Source organism: Macaca thibetana, chromosome 15 (genome assembly GCF_024542745.1).
Source record: "Macaca thibetana thibetana isolate TM-01 chromosome 15, ASM2454274v1, whole genome shotgun sequence".
NCBI lineage: Eukaryota > Metazoa > Chordata > Mammalia > Primates > Cercopithecidae > Macaca > Macaca thibetana.
The window spans coordinates 42571830-42591745 of record NC_065592.1 but is presented as its reverse complement, the minus strand read 5'-3'; the positions used below and the strand labels follow the sequence as shown (position 1 = coordinate 42591745).

The 19916-nt window shown below is 42.7% G+C and overlaps 1 protein-coding gene across 1 annotated transcript in view; it reads left to right on the top strand.

The window, feature by feature from the left end:
* The window catches only part of CCDC180 (coiled-coil domain containing 180), a 68810-nt gene that overhangs the window by 21363 nt on the left and 27531 nt on the right, over window positions 1-19916 (top strand). The window contains exons 15-21 of the mRNA XM_050762284.1: window positions 830-945; window positions 2302-2428; window positions 4440-4479; window positions 4608-5056; window positions 13703-13929; window positions 17702-17877; window positions 19496-19676. Of these exons, the coding sequence (XP_050618241.1) occupies window positions 830-945; window positions 2302-2428; window positions 4440-4479; window positions 4608-5056; window positions 13703-13929; window positions 17702-17877; window positions 19496-19676 (1316 nt within the window). The remainder of the gene's footprint in view (window positions 1-829; window positions 946-2301; window positions 2429-4439; window positions 4480-4607; window positions 5057-13702; window positions 13930-17701; window positions 17878-19495; window positions 19677-19916) is intronic.

The window sequence follows — 19916 nt, the reverse complement described above, 5'->3', positions numbered from 1 at the left end:
TCATAGGTCCCTGGAAGCCAGAGGGTAGTGCCGGTGCTGGTGGCGTGGCTTCATAGCCCCAGTGCCTGTCACAGCCTGAGCTCTCTCTCGTTCAAATAAGCCACTGCCAGAGTGAAACCTGCCTCAGCCTAAGCTCTCGAAGTGTCAAACTCTTGAGTATTTTGAAGTACAGTAGTTAACGTCAGTAACTCACATATGGGGGATTGATAAGGGTGACATCACATTCCCAAGGTGAAGGGGGGAATAGCTCCAAGTTCTCATATATGGGGTCTGATAAGACATCATATTCTGAAAGAAAAAGGGGAAGACACCCCAAGTTATTACAGACAAACGTGTCAGTCACATAGCGAACTGTGCACATGTTGGGAGTCATTTCAACGCTCTATAACTGGGGCAATCTCCTGCCTGCACAGGAGGTCAGCTGGCCCCTGCTCTGCCTGCTCTCACACAGTCCAGGAGGTGGGGGGACAAACTCAGCTTCTGATTTCAAGCACGACTGGTGAGAAGGAGAGCGAGGAGCAGGTGTAGTGCAGGCCTGACCAGGTGGGTGGGTGTGAGGGCCCTGTCTCCGGGGGTCCCATCTGAGCTGGCTCCCCCGGGGGGTATGATGTAGGCAGGGAAGAACATTGCAGGCAGAAAAAAGTCTAGAGGCCTATAGTGGAGAGAGGGAGGGCGGTGGCAGATTAGGTGCCCCATTTGTAGAAAGGGAGTCCTGGATCTGCCGAGGCACCTGGGCCTCAGTTCTAGCAGCAGGGTCCCTGCAGGTCACTTACACTCTGTGAGCACTGGAGGTCACGTCTGCTTCTCTTGTTTTGGGGGTGGCTTCCAGGTCCGGGAGGCCCACCTTGATAGGCTCTTGGACCAACTGAGGCAGCAGAGCGACAAAGAAACACTGGCGTTTCACCTGGAAAAGGTCAAAGATTATCTGAAGAACATGAAATCCAGGTAGGCCAACCAGACTCCAAAAGGCAGGAGGGGATGGTCAGAAATTCATCTTCAAGGTCAAGGGCAGCCTGCCCAAGAGCCCAGGAGCCTACTGGCAGGCTTAAGATGAAAATTGTGCCTCTCACCTTAGAAAGCATTGTAGCCCTCTGCAGCTCTGCTCTCAGCCAATAAAGAAGCTTCCAGGGAAAATTTTTAAAAGTTTGTGGAGGGAGGTTTCAAAGCAATGTGGCTTCAGTTCAAGAACATGGGGCCTTCTTTTAAAAATTTAAAGATGTGGGTGGATCACCTGAGGACAGGAGTTCAAGACCAGCCTGGCCAACATGGTGAAACCCCACCTCTACTAAAAATACAAGAATTAGCCAGGCATGGTGGCAGGTGCCTGTAATCCTAGCTACTTGGGAGGCTGAGGCAGGAGAATCACTTGAACCCAGGAGACGGAGGTTGCAGTGAGTGGAGATCATGCCATTGCCCTTCAGCCTGGGTGACAGAGTGAGATGCTGTCTCAAAAAAAAAAAAAAAATTTAAACATGTACATTCTTGTTAAAGGAGGAAAAAGAAGTTAACCACTGCAAACATATAGAGATTTTTTCCCCCTCATTCCTGCCCACTTTTCCTTTTTTATGGACATATACATTTATATATATGAATATATACACATATATAGTGTTTTAAAAATAAAGGTTGGATTATACTATGCAAATTGTTCTGTAACTACAGATATACTTCCATTTTTAAATGTCATGTAGCATTCATTAATGTAGATACTTCATAATGGTTTAGCAATCCCTCAATTGATTAGCTGTTTTCTATTGGTTCCAATTTCTCAATATGGCAAGCTGTTCTCTGTGAACTTTCTTCCATCCTTATGACTTTGTACAACTGATTCTATAAGGATTGTTCACAGAAATGGAATGACACTGCCAATTGATTGCAGTACTTAGATTCAGAAGGCAATTCTGATTACTTTAGGCAAATAAGTAACCCCATGAGCCCTTGGTCTCCTATCTGAGATACAGAAGTCTGGACCTTGGGGCATTTGGGAGTTTGGTGGAATAATGTAGGTATCATCAAGTTCAAGGACAGCGTTAAGACCAAAGACAGGGTTAGGACCTGGACAGGGAAAGGGAGCTCATGTTACAAGCAGAAAAGTCTCTTGTATGTGTTTTCCAAACTTTCTACAAAAAGTGCGTATTTCTTGTATGATCAGAAAAATAGCATAGCCAAGGACTGCTGCTAGAAAAGAGCAGCCACACAGCAGCTCTACACAGAGCTATGTGCCAGATTGCAGCCCATCTCCTTGGGGTCATGGGTGTGGTCCCTGGCTGGGGTCTCCTGTCTTACCTACCTCCCTCCCAGGTATGAATATTTTCACACCCTCCTGACAAAGGAAGTGATGGAGTACCCAGCAATCATACTGAAAGAACTCAACTCCTACAGCTCCAACCTCAGCCAATACTTCTTTGTGCGTGAAATATTTGAGCAGGTATGGAGAGGGCAATGATACACCCATTCACTCATGAAGAAACTAAGGGAGAGGCTGACTTCTTGTTATGATCTGCCTAGACTTTGAAAGCCATCCCTAACCCTGCAGAGTTCAAATCAGTGCAAGAAGAAAGAAGCTGAAAATCTCTAAAGAGACCATCTCTTTCTCAGTATAAAAGAGGCTGAGGGGTTCAGAAATCAGAGCTCAAGCCTGAATGGACTTATAATGAAAAGGTTAATTTATATGGTGCTTGGAATTCCATTTATCATACCTACCACTGCCACATAATTCTCCTAAAATATAGCTTTGACCCACCTACTCTCCTGTAAAATCCCTCCCCAACTGTGCAGCCCCCACCAGATCCAACTTACAGTCCCTAGATAACCACAAAGGCCCCACTCTCTCTGCTTTCCACCTTGACTCTCCCTGGTCCAGCAGACTCATCCCTTTTCTGGCATGTGCCCCCTACCTGCTGCCCTTCCTCATGATGCTCCCTCTGCTGGGGCCCCTCTGTCTCCATATATCCCAAACCCACCCATACCTCCAGTTCACTACCAAGAGAAAGGCTCCCACTCATTCCACCTGACCCTTCATCTCACCTTGCTCAGCCCCTGCCACCTCTCAGGGCTCTGAACTATTTTTTGCTTGGTTGCTGTCGAATACAGGAGTCTGGAGCACCCAACTATAATGTATTTCTTAAAGGGCAAGTATGCCTTAATTTTTATTCAACTTTGATTGCCATTAGCACAAGGATCTTGCACATAATTCAGACACAATAAATGCTCTCTGGGTAAATGCATGAATACCTGGGATTCCCTGGTTTGAATCCCCCAGTGCTTGGCTCTTTTCCCACACACCAGCCATAGTCCTGCCTGGCCTGAATGGAAATGCTTGTGGTTGGCACTGAACCTGGCCAAAGGTTTCCCATGTATACAGGACACCTGGCTGCTTCCCTGAGAATCTCTCCTCCCAGAAGAGATTCCTGTTTAGATTGCTACTAGATGCTCCCTCTGCCACCTAGGTTGAAGGGAAAGCTCAAGCTATAGGATGGTGAGCTCATTGCCTGCCCTTTGATATCATTTGGGTCACCTGGGTTAAAGGTAGAGGCACTATTATGATCTCCATTTCATGGAGGATAACAATAAGCCCCATAGGGTTTAGAGGACCTGCCCAAGATCACTTAGCTTGTCAGAAGCCAGGAATCAAATCCAGACCTGCAAACTCCACAGCCTACACTGTTATCCATAACACAGAATATCCAAAACTTCACCCAGAGCCTGTGAAACAGGAAATTTGCAGGGCTTACAAGGGGGCTCTCAAGATCATGTAAATCATGCCCATTGTATCTGTTCCATTTAGCACAGAATGCAGCAGATTTCTGCCCTTCGTTTGCATCCCTCAGTTTATATTTTTCTTGCCTTTTGCTCCAGATCACTGCCAAAAAATATATCATAATGAGCTTTTATTCCATGTCTACCCATTGTGTGCTATAAGGGTTTGCTAGCCTTCTTGGAATTAAGAAAAACTGGTTCCCTGGATTGAGAACAACCCAGTTATCCCAGGGAACTAAGTTGGTCAAGGCCTGCATCAGATATCAAAGGGGAGGGATGAGTACTCTACTTAAAAGAGATGCACTTAAAAGTGGCACTCTGGGCCGGGCGCCGTGGCTCATGCCTGTAATCCCAGCACTTTGGGAGGCCAAGGTGGGCGGATCATGAAGTCAGGAGATCAAGACTATCCTGGTTAACACGGTGAAACCCCATCTCTACTAAAAATACAAAAAATTAGCCAGGCATGGTGGCGGATGCCTATAGTCCCAGCTACTGGGGAGGCTGAGGCGGGAGAATGGTGTGAACCTGGGAGGCGGAGCTTGCAGTGAGCCAAGATCGGGCCACTGCACTCCCGTGCAAGACTCCTCCCAAAAAAAAAAAAAAAAAAAAAAAAAAAAAACAGTGGCACTCTGAGGAAAGGCAGTGCAGGTCCTTCAGTGACTTGTGGTTTTTTCCTATAGAACTTGGCTGGAGAAGTCATTTTCAAATTCAGGCAACCAGGTAACACTTTTTCAGTTCAAGTCTTATTCTCCCAGACTTCACTTTTATGCGTTTGTGGGTTGGGAGGCCCAATGCAGGCAGCATCAGTAAATTGTCTCTCCTTGTGCTTTGGTGTTTATCATCAACAGAAGCACATGAAAAATCCTTCCAGAAGAGAATGAGGAAACTGAGGAAGAAGCAAGGGTCTAAAGAGGACATGAGCAGAAGTGAGGAAAGCATAAGTAGTGGGACAAGTGCTGCCACATCAGTAGAAGAGATGGAAGAAGAAAATGATCAAGAAATGGAGTCCTTTATAACTGAAGAGGTGCTGGGGCAGCAGAAAAAATCTCCACTGCATGCTGAGATGGATGAGTCCAAAGAAGGCTCTATTCAGGGATTAGAAGAAATGCAGGTTGAAAGAGAGAGCTCCTTAAACCCATCCCTGAATGAGGAGAATGTGAAGGGTCAAGGAGAAGAGAAGGAGGAGTCACAGGAAGAAGATGAGAAGGAGGAAGAGGAGGAGGAGGAGGATAAACTGGAGGAAGAGAAGGAGGAGAAGGAGGCACAGGAAGAGCAAGAGAGTTTATCTGTGGGTGAGGTAAGCCAGCAACTGATTCATTCGTGGGCATAGAGAAAGTTTGCTATGCTCATTTTGTGTTTATCCCTAGTGTAAGCTGGGGTCTTCAGTGGCCCAGTCTCCATAGAGGTGCAGAAAGAGAATTACAAAAATATTCATACTTTTAAAAAATTTTATTTTAGGTTCAGGGGTACATGTGCAAGTTTGTTATTTAGGTAAATTATGTGTCATGAGGGTTTGATTTACAGATAATTTTGTCAGCAGGGTAATAAGCATAGTACCCGATAGTTTTTTTTTTTTTTTTTCTGATCCTCTCCCTGCTCCCCACCTTTACCCTCAAATAGGCCCCAGTATCTGTTGTTCCCCTCCTAGTATCCATGTGTTCTTTGTTTAGCTCCCACTTAAAAGTGAGAACATGCAGTATTTGTTTTCTTTTCCTTTGTTAGTTTGCTTAGGATAATGGCCTCCAGCTCCATCCATGTTGTCTCCATCCATGTTGTTGCAAAGGACATGATCTCATTCTTTTTATGGTTGCATAGTATCCCATGGTTTATATGTACCACATTTTATTTACCCAGTCTATTGTCAATGGGCATTTAGGTTGATTCCATGTCTTAGCTATTGTGAATAGTGCTGCAATGAATATATATGCATGCATGTGTCTTTATGGTAGAATGATTTACATTCCTCTGGGTGTATACCCAATAATGGGACTGTGGGGTCAAATGGTAGTTCTGTTTTAAGTTCTTGGAGAAATTGCCACACTGGAATACACTTCCACCAGCAGTGAATAAGCATACCCTTTTCTCTGCAATCTTGCCAGCATCTGTTGTTTTTTGACTTTTTAATAATATTCATTCTGACTGTTATGAGATGGTATCTCATTGTGGTTTTGATTTACATTCTCCAATGATTAGTGATGTTGAGCACCTTTTCATATACTGGTTGGCCACATATATGTCTACTTTTGAAAAGTGTCTGTTTGTGTCCTTTGCCCACTTTTGAATAGGGTTGTTTGGTTTTTGCTTGTTAATTTAAATTCTTTATAGATTCTGGATATTAGACCTTTTCAGATGCATAGTTTGCAATTATTTTCTCCCATTCTGTAGGTTGTCTGTTTACTCTGTTGATAGTTTCTTTTGCTGTGAAGAAGCTCTTTAGTTTAATTAGGTCCATTTGTCAATTTTTGTTTTTGTTGCAATTGCTTTTGGCATCTTCATCATGAAATCTTTGCCAAGTCCTATGTCCAGAATGGTATTTCTTATTTTATCTTCCAGGGTTTTTATAGCTTTAAGCTTTACATTTAAGTCTTTAATCCATCTTGAGTTGATTTTTGTATGTGGTATAAGGTAGGGGTCCAGTTTCAATCTTCTGCATATGGCTACCCAGTTATCCCAGCACCATTTGTTAAATGGGTAGTCCTTTCCTCATTGCTTGTTTTTGTCAGCTTTGTTGAAGATCAGATGGTTTAGGTGTGAGGCATTCTACTCCATTGGTCTGTGTGTCTGTTTTTGTACCTGTATCATGCTGTTTTGATTACTGTAGACCTGTAGTATAGTTTGAAGTCAGGTAACATGATACCTCCAGCTGTGCTCTCTTTATTTAGGATTGCCTTTGCTATTCAGGCTCTTTCTTTGTTGCATATAAATTTTAAAATAGATTTTCTGATTCTGTGAAGAATGTCATTAGTAGTTTGATAGGAACAGCATTGAATCTGTAAATTGCTCTGAGCAGTATGGCCATTTTAAAGATATTGACTCTTCCTATCCATGAACATGAGATGTTTATGGTTTATGGTATATACCCAATAATGGTATTGCTGGGTCAAATGGTATTTCTAGTTCTAGATCCCTGAGGAATCGCCACACTGTCTTCCACAATGGTTGAACTAATTTACACTCCCACCAACAGTGTAAAAGCATTCCTATTTCTCCACATCCTCTCTAGCATCTGTTGTTTCCCAACTTTTTAATGATCGCCATTCTAACTGGTGTGAGATGGTATCTCATTGTGGTTTTGATTTGCATTTCTCTGACGACCAGTGATGATGAGCATTTTTTCATGTGTCTGTCGGCTGCATAAATCTCTTCTTTTGAAAAGTGTCTGTTCATATCCTTTGCCCACTTTTTGATGGGGTTGTTTGATTTTTTTCTTGTAAATTTGTTTAAGTTCTTTGTAGATTCTGGATATTGGCTCTTTGCCAGATGGGTAGGTTGCAAAAATTTTCTCCTATTCTGTGGGTTGCCTGTTCACTCTGATGGTAGTTTCTTTTGCTGTGCAGAAGCTCTTTAGTTTAATTATATCCCATTTGTCTATTTTGACTTTGGTTGCCATTACTTTTGGTGTTTTAGTCATGAAGTCCTTGCCCATGCCTATGTCCTGAATGATATTGCCTAGGTTTTCTTCTAGGGTTTTTATGGTTTTAGGTCTAACACTTAAGTCTTTAATCCATCTTGAATTAATTTTTGTATAAGGTGTAAGGAAGGGATCCAGTTTCAGCTTTCTATATATGACTAGCCAGTTTTCCCAGCATCATTTACTGAATAGGAGATCCTTTCCCCATTACTTGTTTTTGTCAGGTTTATTGAAGATCAGATGGTTGTAGATGTATGGTGTTATTTCTGAGGCCTCTGTTCTGTTCCATTGGTCTATATCTCTGTTTTGGTACAAGTACCATGGTACAACCAAAACCATGCTGTTTTGGTAGCCTTGTAGTATAGTTTGAAGTCAGGTAGCGTGATGCCTCCAAGTTTATTCTTTTTGCTTAGGATTGTCTTGGCAATGCAGGCTCTTTTTTGGTTCCATGTAAACTTTAAAGTAGTTTTTTCCAGTTCTGTGAAGAAAGTCATTGGTAGCTTGATGGGGATGTCATTGAATCTATAAATTACATTGGGGAGTATGGCCATTTTCATGATATTGATTCTTCCTATCTATGAGCATGGAATGTTCTTCCATTTGTTTGTGTCCTCTTTTATTTCATTGAGCAGTGGTTTGTAGTTCTCCTTGAAAAGGTCCTTCACATCCCTTGTAAGCTGGATTCCTAGGTATTTTATTCTCTATGTAGCAATTGTGAATGGGAGTGTACTCATGATTTGGCTCTCTGTCTGTTATTGGTGTATAATGCTTGTGATTTTTGCACATTGATTTTTTTTTTTTTTTTTGAGACGGAGTCTCGCTCTGTCCCCCAGGCTGGAGTGCAGTGGCCGGATCTCAGCTCACTGCAAGCTCTGCCTCCCGGGTTCCCGCCATTCTCCTGCCTCAGCCTCCCGAGTAGCTGGGACTACAGGCACCGCCACCTCGCCTGGCTAGTTTTTTGTATTTTTTAGTAGAGACAGGGTTTCACCGTGTTAGCCAGGATGGTCTCGATCTCCTGACCTTGTGATCCACCCGTCTCGGCCTCCCAAAGTGCTGGGATTACAGGCTTGAGCCACCGCGCCCGGCCGATTTTTATCCTGAGACTTTGCTGAAGTTGCTTCTCAGCTTAAGGAGATTTTGGGCTGAGATGATGGGGTTTTCTAAATGTACAATCATGTCATCTGCAAACAGGGACAATTTGACTTCTTCTTTTCCTAACTGAATACCCTTTATTTCTTTCTCTTGCCTGATTGCCCTGGCCAGAAATTCCAACACTATGTTGAACAGGAGTGGTGAGAGAGGGCATCCCTGTCTTGTGCCAGTTTTCAAAGGAAATGCTTCCAGTTTTTGCCCTTAAGTATGATACTGGCTGTGGGTTTGTCATAAATAGGTCTTATTATTTTGAAATATGTTCCATCAATACCTATTTTATTGAGAGTTTTTAGCATGAAGGGCTGTTGAATTTTGTCAAAGGCCTTTTCTGCAGCTATTGAGATAATCTTGTGGTTTTTGTCTTTGGTTCTGTTTATGTGATGGATTACGTTTATTGATTTGAGTATGCTGAACCAGCCTTGCATCCCAGGGATGAAATCAACTTGATTGTGGTGGATAAGCTTTTTGATGTACTGCTGGATTCGGTTTGCCAGTGTTTTATTGAGTATTTTTGCATCGATGTTCATCAGGGATATTGGTCTAAAATTCTCTTTTTTTGTCATGTCTCTGCCAGGCTTTGGTGTCAGGATGATGCTGGCCTCGTAAAATGAGTTAGGGAGGATTCCCTGTTTTTCTATTGATTGGAATAGTTTCAGAAGGAATGGTACCAGCTTCTCTTTGTACCTCTGGTAGAATTTGGCTGTGAATCCGTCTGGTCCTGGACTTTTTTTGGTTGGTAGGCTATTAATTATTGCCTTCATTTCAGAGCCTATTATTGGTCTATTCAGAGATTCCATTTCTTCCTGGTTTAGTCTTTGGAGGGTGTATGTGTCCAGGAATTTATCCATTTCTTCTAGATTTTCTAGTTTATTTGCGTAGAGGTGTTTATAGTATTCTCTGATGGTAGTTTGTATTTCTGTGGGATCAGTGATGATATCCCCTTTATCATTTTTTTAATTGTGTCTATTTGATTCTTCTCTCTTTTCTTCTTTATTAGTCTTGCTAGCAGTCTATCAATTTTGCTGATCTTTTTCAAAAAGCCAGCTTCTGGATTCATTGATTTTTTGAAGGGTTTTTTGGTGTCTCTATCTCCTTCTGTTCTGCTCTGATCTTAGTTATTTCTTGCCTTCAGCTAGCTTTTGAATTTGTTTATTCTTGTTTCTCTAGTTCTTTTAATTGTGATGTTAGGATGTAGGTTTTAGATCTTTCCTGCTTTCTCTTGTGGGCATTTAGTGCTATAAATTTCCCTCTACACACTGCTTTAAATGTGTCCCAGAGATTCTGGTACATTGTGTCTTTGTTCTCATTGGTTTCAAAGGACATCTTTATTTTTACCTTCATTTCATTATTTACCTGGTAGTCATTAAGGAGCAGGTCGTTCAGTTTCCATGTAGTTGTGTGGTTTTGAGTGAGTTTTTTAATCCTGAGTTCTAATTTGATTGTACTGTGGTCTGAGAGACAGTTTGTTGTGATTTCTGTTCTTTTACATTTGCTGAGGAGTGCTTTACTTCCAACGATGTGGTCGATTTTGGAATAAGTGTGATGTGGTGCTGAGAAGAATGTATATTCTGTTGATTTAGGGTGAAGAGTTCTGTAGATGTCTATTAGGTCTGCTTGGTGCAGAGCCTTCAATTCCTGGATATCTTTGTTAACTTTCTGTCTCGTTGATCTGTCTAATATTGACAGTGGGGTGTTAAAGTTTCCAATTATTATTGTGTGGGAGTCTAAGTCTCTTTGTAGGTCTCTCAGGACTTGCTTTATGAATCTAGGTGCTCCTGTATTGGGTGCATATATATTTAAGATAGTTAGCTCTTCTTGTTGAATTGATCCCTTTACCATTATGTAGTGACCTTCTTTGTCTCTTTTGATCTTTGTTGGTTTAAAGTCTGTTTTATCAGAGACTAGGATTGCAACCCCTGCTTTTATTTATTTATTTATTTATTTTTTGCTTTCCATTTGCTTGGAAGATCTTCCTCCATCCCTTTATTTTGAGCCTATGTGTGTCTCTGCACATGAGATGGATCTCCTGAATACAGCACACTAATGAGTCTTGACTGTATCCAATTTGCCAGTCTGTGTCTTTTAACTGGGGCATTTAGCCCCTTTACATTTAAGGTTAATATTGTTATGTGTGAATTTGATCCTGTCATTATGATGTTAGCTGGTTATTTTGCCCTTTAGTTGATGCAGTTTCTTCTTAGCATCAATGGTCTTTACAATTTGGCATGTTTTTGCAGTGGCTGGTACCGGTTCTTCCTTTCCATGTTTAGTGCTTTCTTCAGGAGCTCTTGTAAGGCAGGCCTGGTGGTGACAAAATCTCTCAGCATTTGCTTGTCTGTAAAGGATTTTATTTCTCCTTCACTTATGAAGCTTAGTTTGGCTGGATATGAAATTCTGAGTTGAAAATTCTTTTCTTTAAGAATGTTGAATATTGGCCCCCACTCTCCTCTGGCTTGCAGGGTTTCTACTAAGAGATCTGCTGTTAGTCTGATGGGCTTCCCATTGTGGGTAACCTGACCTTTCTCTCTGGTTGCTCTTAGTATTTTTTCCTTCGTTTCAACCTTAGTGAATCTGACAATTATGTGTCTTGGGGTTGTTCTTCTTGAGGAGTATCTTTGTGGTGTTCTCTGTATTTCCTGAATTTGAATGCTGGCCTGCCTTGCTAGGTTGGGGAAGTTATCCTGGATAATATACTGAAGAGTGTTTTCTAGCTTGGTTCCATTCTCCCCGTCACTTTCAGGTACACCAATCAAACGTAGATTTAGTCTTTTCACATAGTCCCATATTTCTTGGAGGCTTTGTTTGTTTCTTTTTACTCTTTTTCTCTAAACTTCTCTTCTCGCTTTATTTTATTAATTTGATCTTCAATCACTGATACCCTTTCTTCCATTGATTGAATCAGCTACTGAAGCTTGTGCATGCGTCACATAGTTCTCATGCCATGGTTTTCAGCTCCATCAGGTCATTTAAGGTCTTCCCTACACTGTTTATTCTAGTTAGCCATTCATTTAATCTTTTTTCATGGTTTTTAGCTTCCTTGCGATGGGTTCGAACATCCTCCTTTAGCTCAGAGAAGTTTGTTATTACCGACTTTCTGAAGCCTACTTCTGTCAACTCATCAAAGTCATTCTCCATCCTGCTTTGTTCTGTTGCTGGCAAGGAGCTGTGATCCTTTGGAGAAGAAGAGGTGCTCTGGTTTTTAGAATTTTTAGCTTTTCTGCTCTGGTTTCTCCCCATCTTTGTGGTTTTTATCTACCTTTGGTCTTTGATGATGCTGACCTATAGATGGGGTTTTGGTGTGGATGTCCTTTTTGTTGATATTGATGCTATTCCTTTCTGTTTGTTAGTTTTCCTTCTAACAGTCAGGTCTCTCAGCTACAGGTCTGTTGGAGTTTGCTGGAGATCCACTCCAGACCCTGTTTGCCTGGGTTTCACCAGTGAAGGCTGCAGAACAGCAAATATTACAGAACAGCAAATATTGCTGCCTGATCCTTGCTTTGGAAGCTTCATCTCAGAGGGGTACCTGGCTATATGAGGTGTCAGTCAGCCCCTACTGAGAGGTGTCTCCAAGTTAGGCTACATGGGGGTCAGGGACCCACTTGAGGAGGTGGTCTGTCCATTCTCAGAGCTCAAACACTTTGCTGGGAGAACCACTTGTCTCTTCAGAGCTGTCAGACAGGGACGTTTAAGTCTGCAGAAGTTTTTGCTGCCTTTTGTTCAGCTATGCCCTGCCCCCAGAGGTGGAGTCTACAGAGGCAGGCAGGCCTCATTGAACTGAGGTGGGCTCCACCCAGTTTGAGCTTCCTGGCTGCTTTGTTTACCTAGTCAATTGTTAGCAATGGCAGACGTCCCCCCACCCAGTCAGGCTTTCCGCCTCACAGTTTGATTTTGGACTAGCAGTGAGCAAGGCTCCATGGGTGTGGGACCTGCTGAGCCAGGCGTGGGATATATTCTCCTGGTGTGCCATTTGCTAAGACCGTTTGAAAAGCTCAGTGTTTAAGTGGCAGTGTCCTGATTTTCCTGGTACAGTCTGTCACCGCTTCCCTTGGCTAAGAAAGGGAAATCCCCTGACCCCTTGTGCTTCCCAGGTGAGGTGATGCCCCGCCCTGCTTTGGCTTGCCCTCTGTGGGCTGCACCCACTTTCTGACCACTCCCACTGAGATGAACCAGGTATCTCAGTTGGAAATGCAGAAATCACCCATCTTCTGCATCGATCATGCTGGGAGCTGCAGACCGGAGCTCTTCCTATTCGGCCATCTTGGAATCAACCTCTAATTTTTGTATTTTTAGTAGAGACAGGGTTTCACCATTTTGCCCAGGCTGGTCTCAAACTCATCACCTCAAATGATCTGCCGCCTCAGCCTCCCAAAGTGCTGGGAGTACCAGTGTAAGCCACTGCATCCAGCCATATCAATGCTTTCTAAAATTCACTTTCCTCTCCTCATTTCCCTGCAACCTACTCTAAAGTCACTCTTCAACTGTTTGGCTTTCCTTATCCCTTGCTGATTCTCTCTCCTTCTCAATTCCTCCTTATTGAATAGATAAACTTAGACTCTCTTGCTTCACCTTGGTCTGTTTATTTCTTCTCTCTTCCTATTCTCAAAAGCTCCATATCCAAGCTGGCAGACAGAGCTCTCCTTTGAGTGCAGGGAAGTAACTCTCATAAAGTAAATCTTGTCCTCAAAACACATTCAAAATCACAGAACAATAACTTGAATTTCATAATCATAGAATTGCAGAAGAATCATGTCCTATATTGTTGTGGAAAAATTGGTATCGTAGACTTCTTTTTGAGCAGGAATCCCAAACTCACATTCCTACAGGCATGTAATAGAAAAGAGGGCTGGAGACCAAGTGTAAAATAATGACAAATGATGAAGACTGTGCATCAGATATTACTCAACTCCAACTAAAGATGCCATGTGGGAATGCAGGTTCAGAATTGACATATTTTCTGATATTTTAAAACCTAGATTTTTATGTAGAACTTCCCAATTTTAAAAGTGCTGTGTGTTGCAGGGGTGTGGAACCTAGGCAAGATTCAGCCATAATCTTGGCCCAAAATTTGGTTTACAACCTCTGATATCAAGGAACCTATGGTTGGCATTCCCAAGTCCGTTTGATGATATCAAGTCAACTTTAGTCTTGTTACCTGCTTAGGAAGAAGACAAGGAAGAGCATCTGGAGGAGATATACTGTGAGGACATGGAGTCCTTCACAATCTCCAGTGGAAACACATATTTTGTCTTCGTACCCCTGGAAGAAGAAGAGCATTGCAGGAAGTCCCATTCCACCTTCTCAGCCATGTTCATCAGCGACACTTCCAGTGCCAAGTTCATAGAACAAGTGACAATTCCATCGAAACTAATTTTAGAAATTAAGAAACAGTGAGTAAAAAACTACTTTATTCTCATCCTGTTGTTCTGAGTTTTGTTAACAAGGTGAAATGTTAAAAAAAAAGAAAAGAAAAGGATTGGACTGGTATCAGTTGGATAAGGAAAAAATATAGGTAACTGAAGGAAGGTAGGGGTGAGAAACACAATTAAAAAATGGCAAAATCCAGGAATTGTTTGCAGTCACAGATATCTTCTGTGAGAGTGACCCCCTGCACCCACCTCAGGAGGCTGTCTGCTGGCTTGGGCCTTGAACATAAGATACAGTGTTTTCCCTGCCAGATACTTTTGGGTTCTATTTCCTGGTACATCTGTAATCGTAAGGTTTCTTTTCTTTTTCTATTTTAATTCTACAGATATACACCATAAATATAAATATCTCATGTATGGCATTTTGTACTCAATATGTGCAAAATATAAGAATGGAACTGTTCACTCATAGAGTATATCCATGTCCATTGCTAGAAGACATGGCCAAAAGATATTACCAAAGAGTTTCGTTGCAGAAAATATAAGAAAAATGAAGAATAGAGAAATGACCCATAACCCCAAGTAAATTCCCACCCAGGGGAATTTACTTCCCCTAACTCCCAAGTTTCTGGGCCTTTGTGTTTGAGTTTGGATCAAATGTGGACATTTGTGTTTGCCTTTTGGATGGCATTCTCATTGTCCTCCTGCCTCTACAATGTCGTAGGAGGACTCATCAGCTAGAGATCTCCTGGTTCATTCACCTCCCATATGTAACATGGGCAGGAGGCTGGAGATAAGGAATGAAAGGAGTACAATCAGGCCTTTGGGCTTTTTCTCCTACACCTCAGCGGCATCTCACCTTGGAAATGTCTCTTGACTCAAACATCATCCCTCTCAATCTACCAGAGGCCATCATCTGCCCTCTCCATAGCAGATAGGACAAAGGTCAGCAAGGACTATCACAGGAGCTATTATTTACCGAGTGTATTTAATCCCCTTAATAAATGTGAGAGAGGTACCATAATTAACTCCATTTTACAGTTGAAGAAACTGAGGCTCCGAGAGTTAGTCATTTGGCCTAGATCTCCATGACAGAAAGCAGTTTGATCCAAGATATGAATCCAGACAGACCCTGTAACTCCAGAATCTTGCACCAACCACTATGCTATCTGGCCTTATGACTAACCAGAAAACAATTATCTGTCCGACTGATTGGGTTTGCATACTGAAGGATAACATGCCTTCATGAAAGTATGAAAGTCATAAGTGTATAGCTCAATGAATTGCCCAAATATGACACAGTTGACACCCAAAGCCCACAAGAAATAGAACAATTACCAACCCTTCAGGAACCCACTTTGTATACCCATCCCAAGCCACCGCTCTGTCTTCCCCAAAGATAACAAATATTATAACTTCTGAGTTCATTTTGCTTATTTTTTAACTTTATCTAAATTAAGTCATACAGAACTCACTCTTTTATTATGTTTATGAGACATATATAATTGAATGTGGCTAGAGTTCAGTTTTTATTTCTGTATAGTGTCCCATTATAAAAAAATATAATCCATTTTATTAATCCATTTTACCGATACACATTTGGTCTTTCCAATATACCAATAATGTTGCTCCGAACACTCTTGTACAAGTCTTCTGGTGAATATATGTATACGTTTCTGTTACATATAGAACTAAGAGTGGAACTGCTGACTCACAGAGTGTGTGTCCATATCCATCTGTAGGAGATACGGCCAAAAGATATTACCAAGGAGTTTTCAAAAGTGGTTTTTAATAGTTTTACAGCTTACAACAGCATATGAGAACTTCAACTGCTCCACAACCTCAGTGGCATTGTTAGTGGTTTTTATCTTAGCCATTCTGGTATGGTTATAGTGGCGTTTCATTGTGGTTTTAGTATGTATTCTCCTGATGAGTATGATATTGTATTCTTTTTAAAATACTCGTTGGGCCATTTGGTTATCTTTTTGTGAAATGCCTAGCAAAATCTTTTGCCTATTATTTTTCTGGTCGATTTTCTGTCTTTTTTCTTATTAATTTATGGGAATTAATTATGTATTCTATAGCCAGGCGTGGTGGTGTACGCCTGTAATTCCAGCTACTCAGGAGACTGAGGCAGGAGAATCGCCTGAAGCTGGGAGGCGGAGGTTACAGTGAACCGAGAGAGTGCTGCTACACTCCAGACTGGGAGGGGACAGAGTGAGACTCCATCTCAAAAAAAAATTAAATTATATATTCTATATAAGGCTTTGTCAGATAAATAAATGGCAAATATTCATCCCCTCTCTGCACTTGCCTTTTTTACTCTCTTTCAAGTTGTATCTTTTGATGAACAGAAGTTCTTATTTCTAATAAGGTCAAATTCATCCATTTTTTAATTAAGGTTAATTTACTTTGTGTCTTACCCCCAAGGACATGGAGATGTTCTCCAATGTTACATATTTAAAATGTGATTGTTTTCAACTTCCATATTAACATCTAAAATCCACCTTGAACTGATTTTTGTTTATGGTGTGAAATAGGGGTCAAGATTCATTTCTTTCCCATATAGATAACCAGTTGATCCTGGGTCATTTAATGAAGAGACTCTCCTCTCCCCCACTGCTCTGCCACGTGTCTTTTCTAGTTCTCTGTGTGCCTATCCAATGACTTCACGCTGCTTGATTACTACAGCTTTACACTAAGTCTTAATTAAATCTGATAGTGTAAGTCCTCCAACTTTAGTCTTCTCCCTCCATTATTCTTGGCCCTTTGTATTTCTACATAATTTTTTAAATTAGCTCAAGTTTCCATAAGACGTCTGCTGCAATGTTGTTTCTTGTTATTGCATTGAATCTATAGGTCAGTTTTTGGAAACTGACATCTTAACAATACATGGCCAAAAAAGCATCATAAATTTTAAAAAGGAAGAAATGATAAGCTGAGAAGCAACATTTGCAACTCACATCAAAGTCAATGACCCTCATGTCCCCAGTATATGAGGAGCCCCTAGAAATTGATTTGTAAAAAAGAACCGCTATTCACAACAGAGAATTGGGCAAAAGACATTCATGGACAGTACACAGAAAGAGAAACTAAATACTCTTGGGTTTTTTTGAGGCAGGGTCTCACTCTGTCACCTAGGCTGGAGTTCAGTGACATGACTCACTGCAGCCTTAACCTCCTGAGTAGATGGGACCATAGGCGCATGTCACCATGACCAGCTAATTTTGTAAATATTTTGTAGAGATGGGGTCTCACCATGTTGCCCAGACTGGTCTCTAACTCCTAGGTTCAAGCAATCCTCCTGCTTCAGTCTCCCAAAGTGCTGGGATCATAAGCATGAGCCACAGTGCCCAGCCTAAATAATCTTAAACACATGAAAATATGCTCAGTCTCAATCATAATATGACAAAATTGTCAAACTTAGACATCTGACAATACACTCTGAGACTGTGGAGAAATAGGAACATCGCTGATGAGAATACAAGTTGACTTCTAGTGGAAACAGTTTGGCCATATCTGCCAAAACCACAAATGTGTTTTAACCTTTGATTCAGCAACTACAGTTCAAGGTCATTTATCCAAAGAAACACTTCTACATCTGACATACGTAATGTCCTCCAGCAGTGGTATGGTTAAACGAGTAATGGTCCATTTGCACAATGAAATGCAATGTAGCTGGGAAATGAAATGAGGGAAAGGAGTGAAGCGGGGAAGCCCTTTGGGCTCCATATGGAAAGACCTCTCATAGGACATGATTGCTGGCAGGGCTGACCCTGGCTGGTCTCTCCCTCAGACTTCGAGCTGGCTTCTTCGAGCACCTCGAGAAGTGGTTTGACCAGTGTTCCCTCAACACCCGGGTCACCGTGGCCACCAAAGTCAATGAGCTGGATTCAGAACTGGAGCTGCATCTGCACCTGCACCAGCCAAGAGCCCAGCAGATTGAAAAAGACATCCACAACGTCAGGGCAGGTACAGATACTGCCTGGGAATGTTTGCCCTGCCCCCAGCCCCTCCTTCAATGTCTGCTCCACTGTGGCTCCATGTCCATTAGCTGTCCCAGTTTGTACCATGCAACGTTTAGCATGTTCTCATCACACCATGGAAGATGCGCACGAGGGTTCACATCTCCGAGGCTTGCAGAAAAAGGTGGTACTCAGAATCCTCCTGCGAGATTTTTTTCTCATTTCCATTTTTTTCCAAGAGGCTGTTAGAGTTAAAAACAAAGAGTGTTGTACTGTTTTAGCTCTTGAATGCCAGATCTCCTCATACACCTATCAGATACACACCTTCATAGTGGGTATTCTAGAGGCAAGCCCATAGCTCAGGAATTAGAGCTTTCAGTTTCAACTCCTGTGACTGTGCGACCCTGTACAGGTTACCTGACCTCTCTGATCCCTCTCTCACCTGCAGAAGGGGTTGATGGAGGCGTTAAGGAGGTGGTAATAAACCCTTTTTAAATGGTATAGTAAGGAATCATGAGCACCTGGTACAAGATACAGCCTCCAAAAGTGATAGCCATTATTTCTACTTTATCATTTATCATACTTAAAAATACATGCATTTCACACCTACGTGGTGGGCTCTGTTAATGTGGCGGGGAGCGGGGGGGATGTTTTCAGTAGGATTCTTCAATGACTGTTGGTTTTTCACCCAAATGATACCCCAGCTCCTTCAAAGCCCTTTGGAGCTATCAGAGAGCCCCGTCACTAACCCACACAAACTCCTATTCCTGGAGCGGGGAAGGAGTTGTGCGAGCTGACAACTGGCCTTGAATCCCAGTGCTTGCGGGCTCAGGCAACTTGTGTGGCATTTGGAACCTCATTGTTCTCATCTGGAAAATGTGTGTGCTAAATGCACTGAGGAATAAAAAGGATTCTACATGCACTGAGTAGAAGCTCCCTGAAGGCTGGCTCCCTTTCGTTCCCAGGCCACCTGAGCCAATACACAGTGTGGAAAACAAGGCGAGAGAAGCGAAGTCCTAGCATCTCACCAGTCATTTTGGCAGAGCTGGGACTACAGCACTTCCACCACTTCAGATGATAGTGGGGTCAGATGGGAGGTGGTCAGGGTTGGGGGCTCTAGGGACTCTCTGCTCACCTAAAGGCCTATGATGGATCCCTGGAAGCCCAGTCCTTGTTCTTGCCACTCCACCTTGGAAGACAGTTGGAATTCAGGCTCACTGGACATAAGGATCTGCTGATGTTAAGGAGCAAACCCAGACTGCTCAGTGCTGTACTTGTTGTTACCCTCCCCCAGACCCTCTCACCTAGATCTCAGCCCTCCCCAGCACCCCCTGCCCATCCTGCCTGCTACTCAGCTGCTCCCCAGACTCTCCATCTTCCTGGCTGTGTTCCCTCTGCTCCGGGCAGGGTGTCTCCACCAACAGGAGCTCCCTGCTCATGGCCAGGCCTCGTCTCCAGCCCAAGCCCTGATGAAGGCAACAGGGGCAGGACAAGGGGCCTTGACCTGAATCGTTCCTGTTCTGCAGCTGGCCTGGGAGAGGCAGCAGACGGGCCTTGTTCCAGGAAAGCAACATGCTGAGGTAAGTCGGGTCCCAGGGACCCCAGCTCTCTTAATGCTTTTTCAGCGGAGCTCTTACTTCATCAAGAGCGGTTGGACAGCCACTGTGCTGGGGTGACCGAGACGCTGAAGAAGGAGCGGCTGATGTTCTGCCAGTTCCAAGAAGAGCAAAATGTGAGGAGCAAAAACTTCCGCCTCAAGATCTATGACATGGAGCACATCTTCTTGAATGCCACCAGAAGCCAAAAGTAAGGGCTCCTGGGAGTCTCCACCCCAGTCATGTGGCTCTGGAATCTCAGTTTGGCTGGTCCTTTCAAAGGAGCCCCACTCCCTGTAGACACAAGAGCAGAAGGCACCTCCAGAGCCTTCTTTCGAGTTAAACTCTTCAAGAGAGTCAAGTCAAACTCTGTGTGGAATATTGTGTGGGAGGGCAGGGAGTGAGCAGCCAGAGAGCAAAGAATACACACAGGCAGCATGCAAGGGTGCAA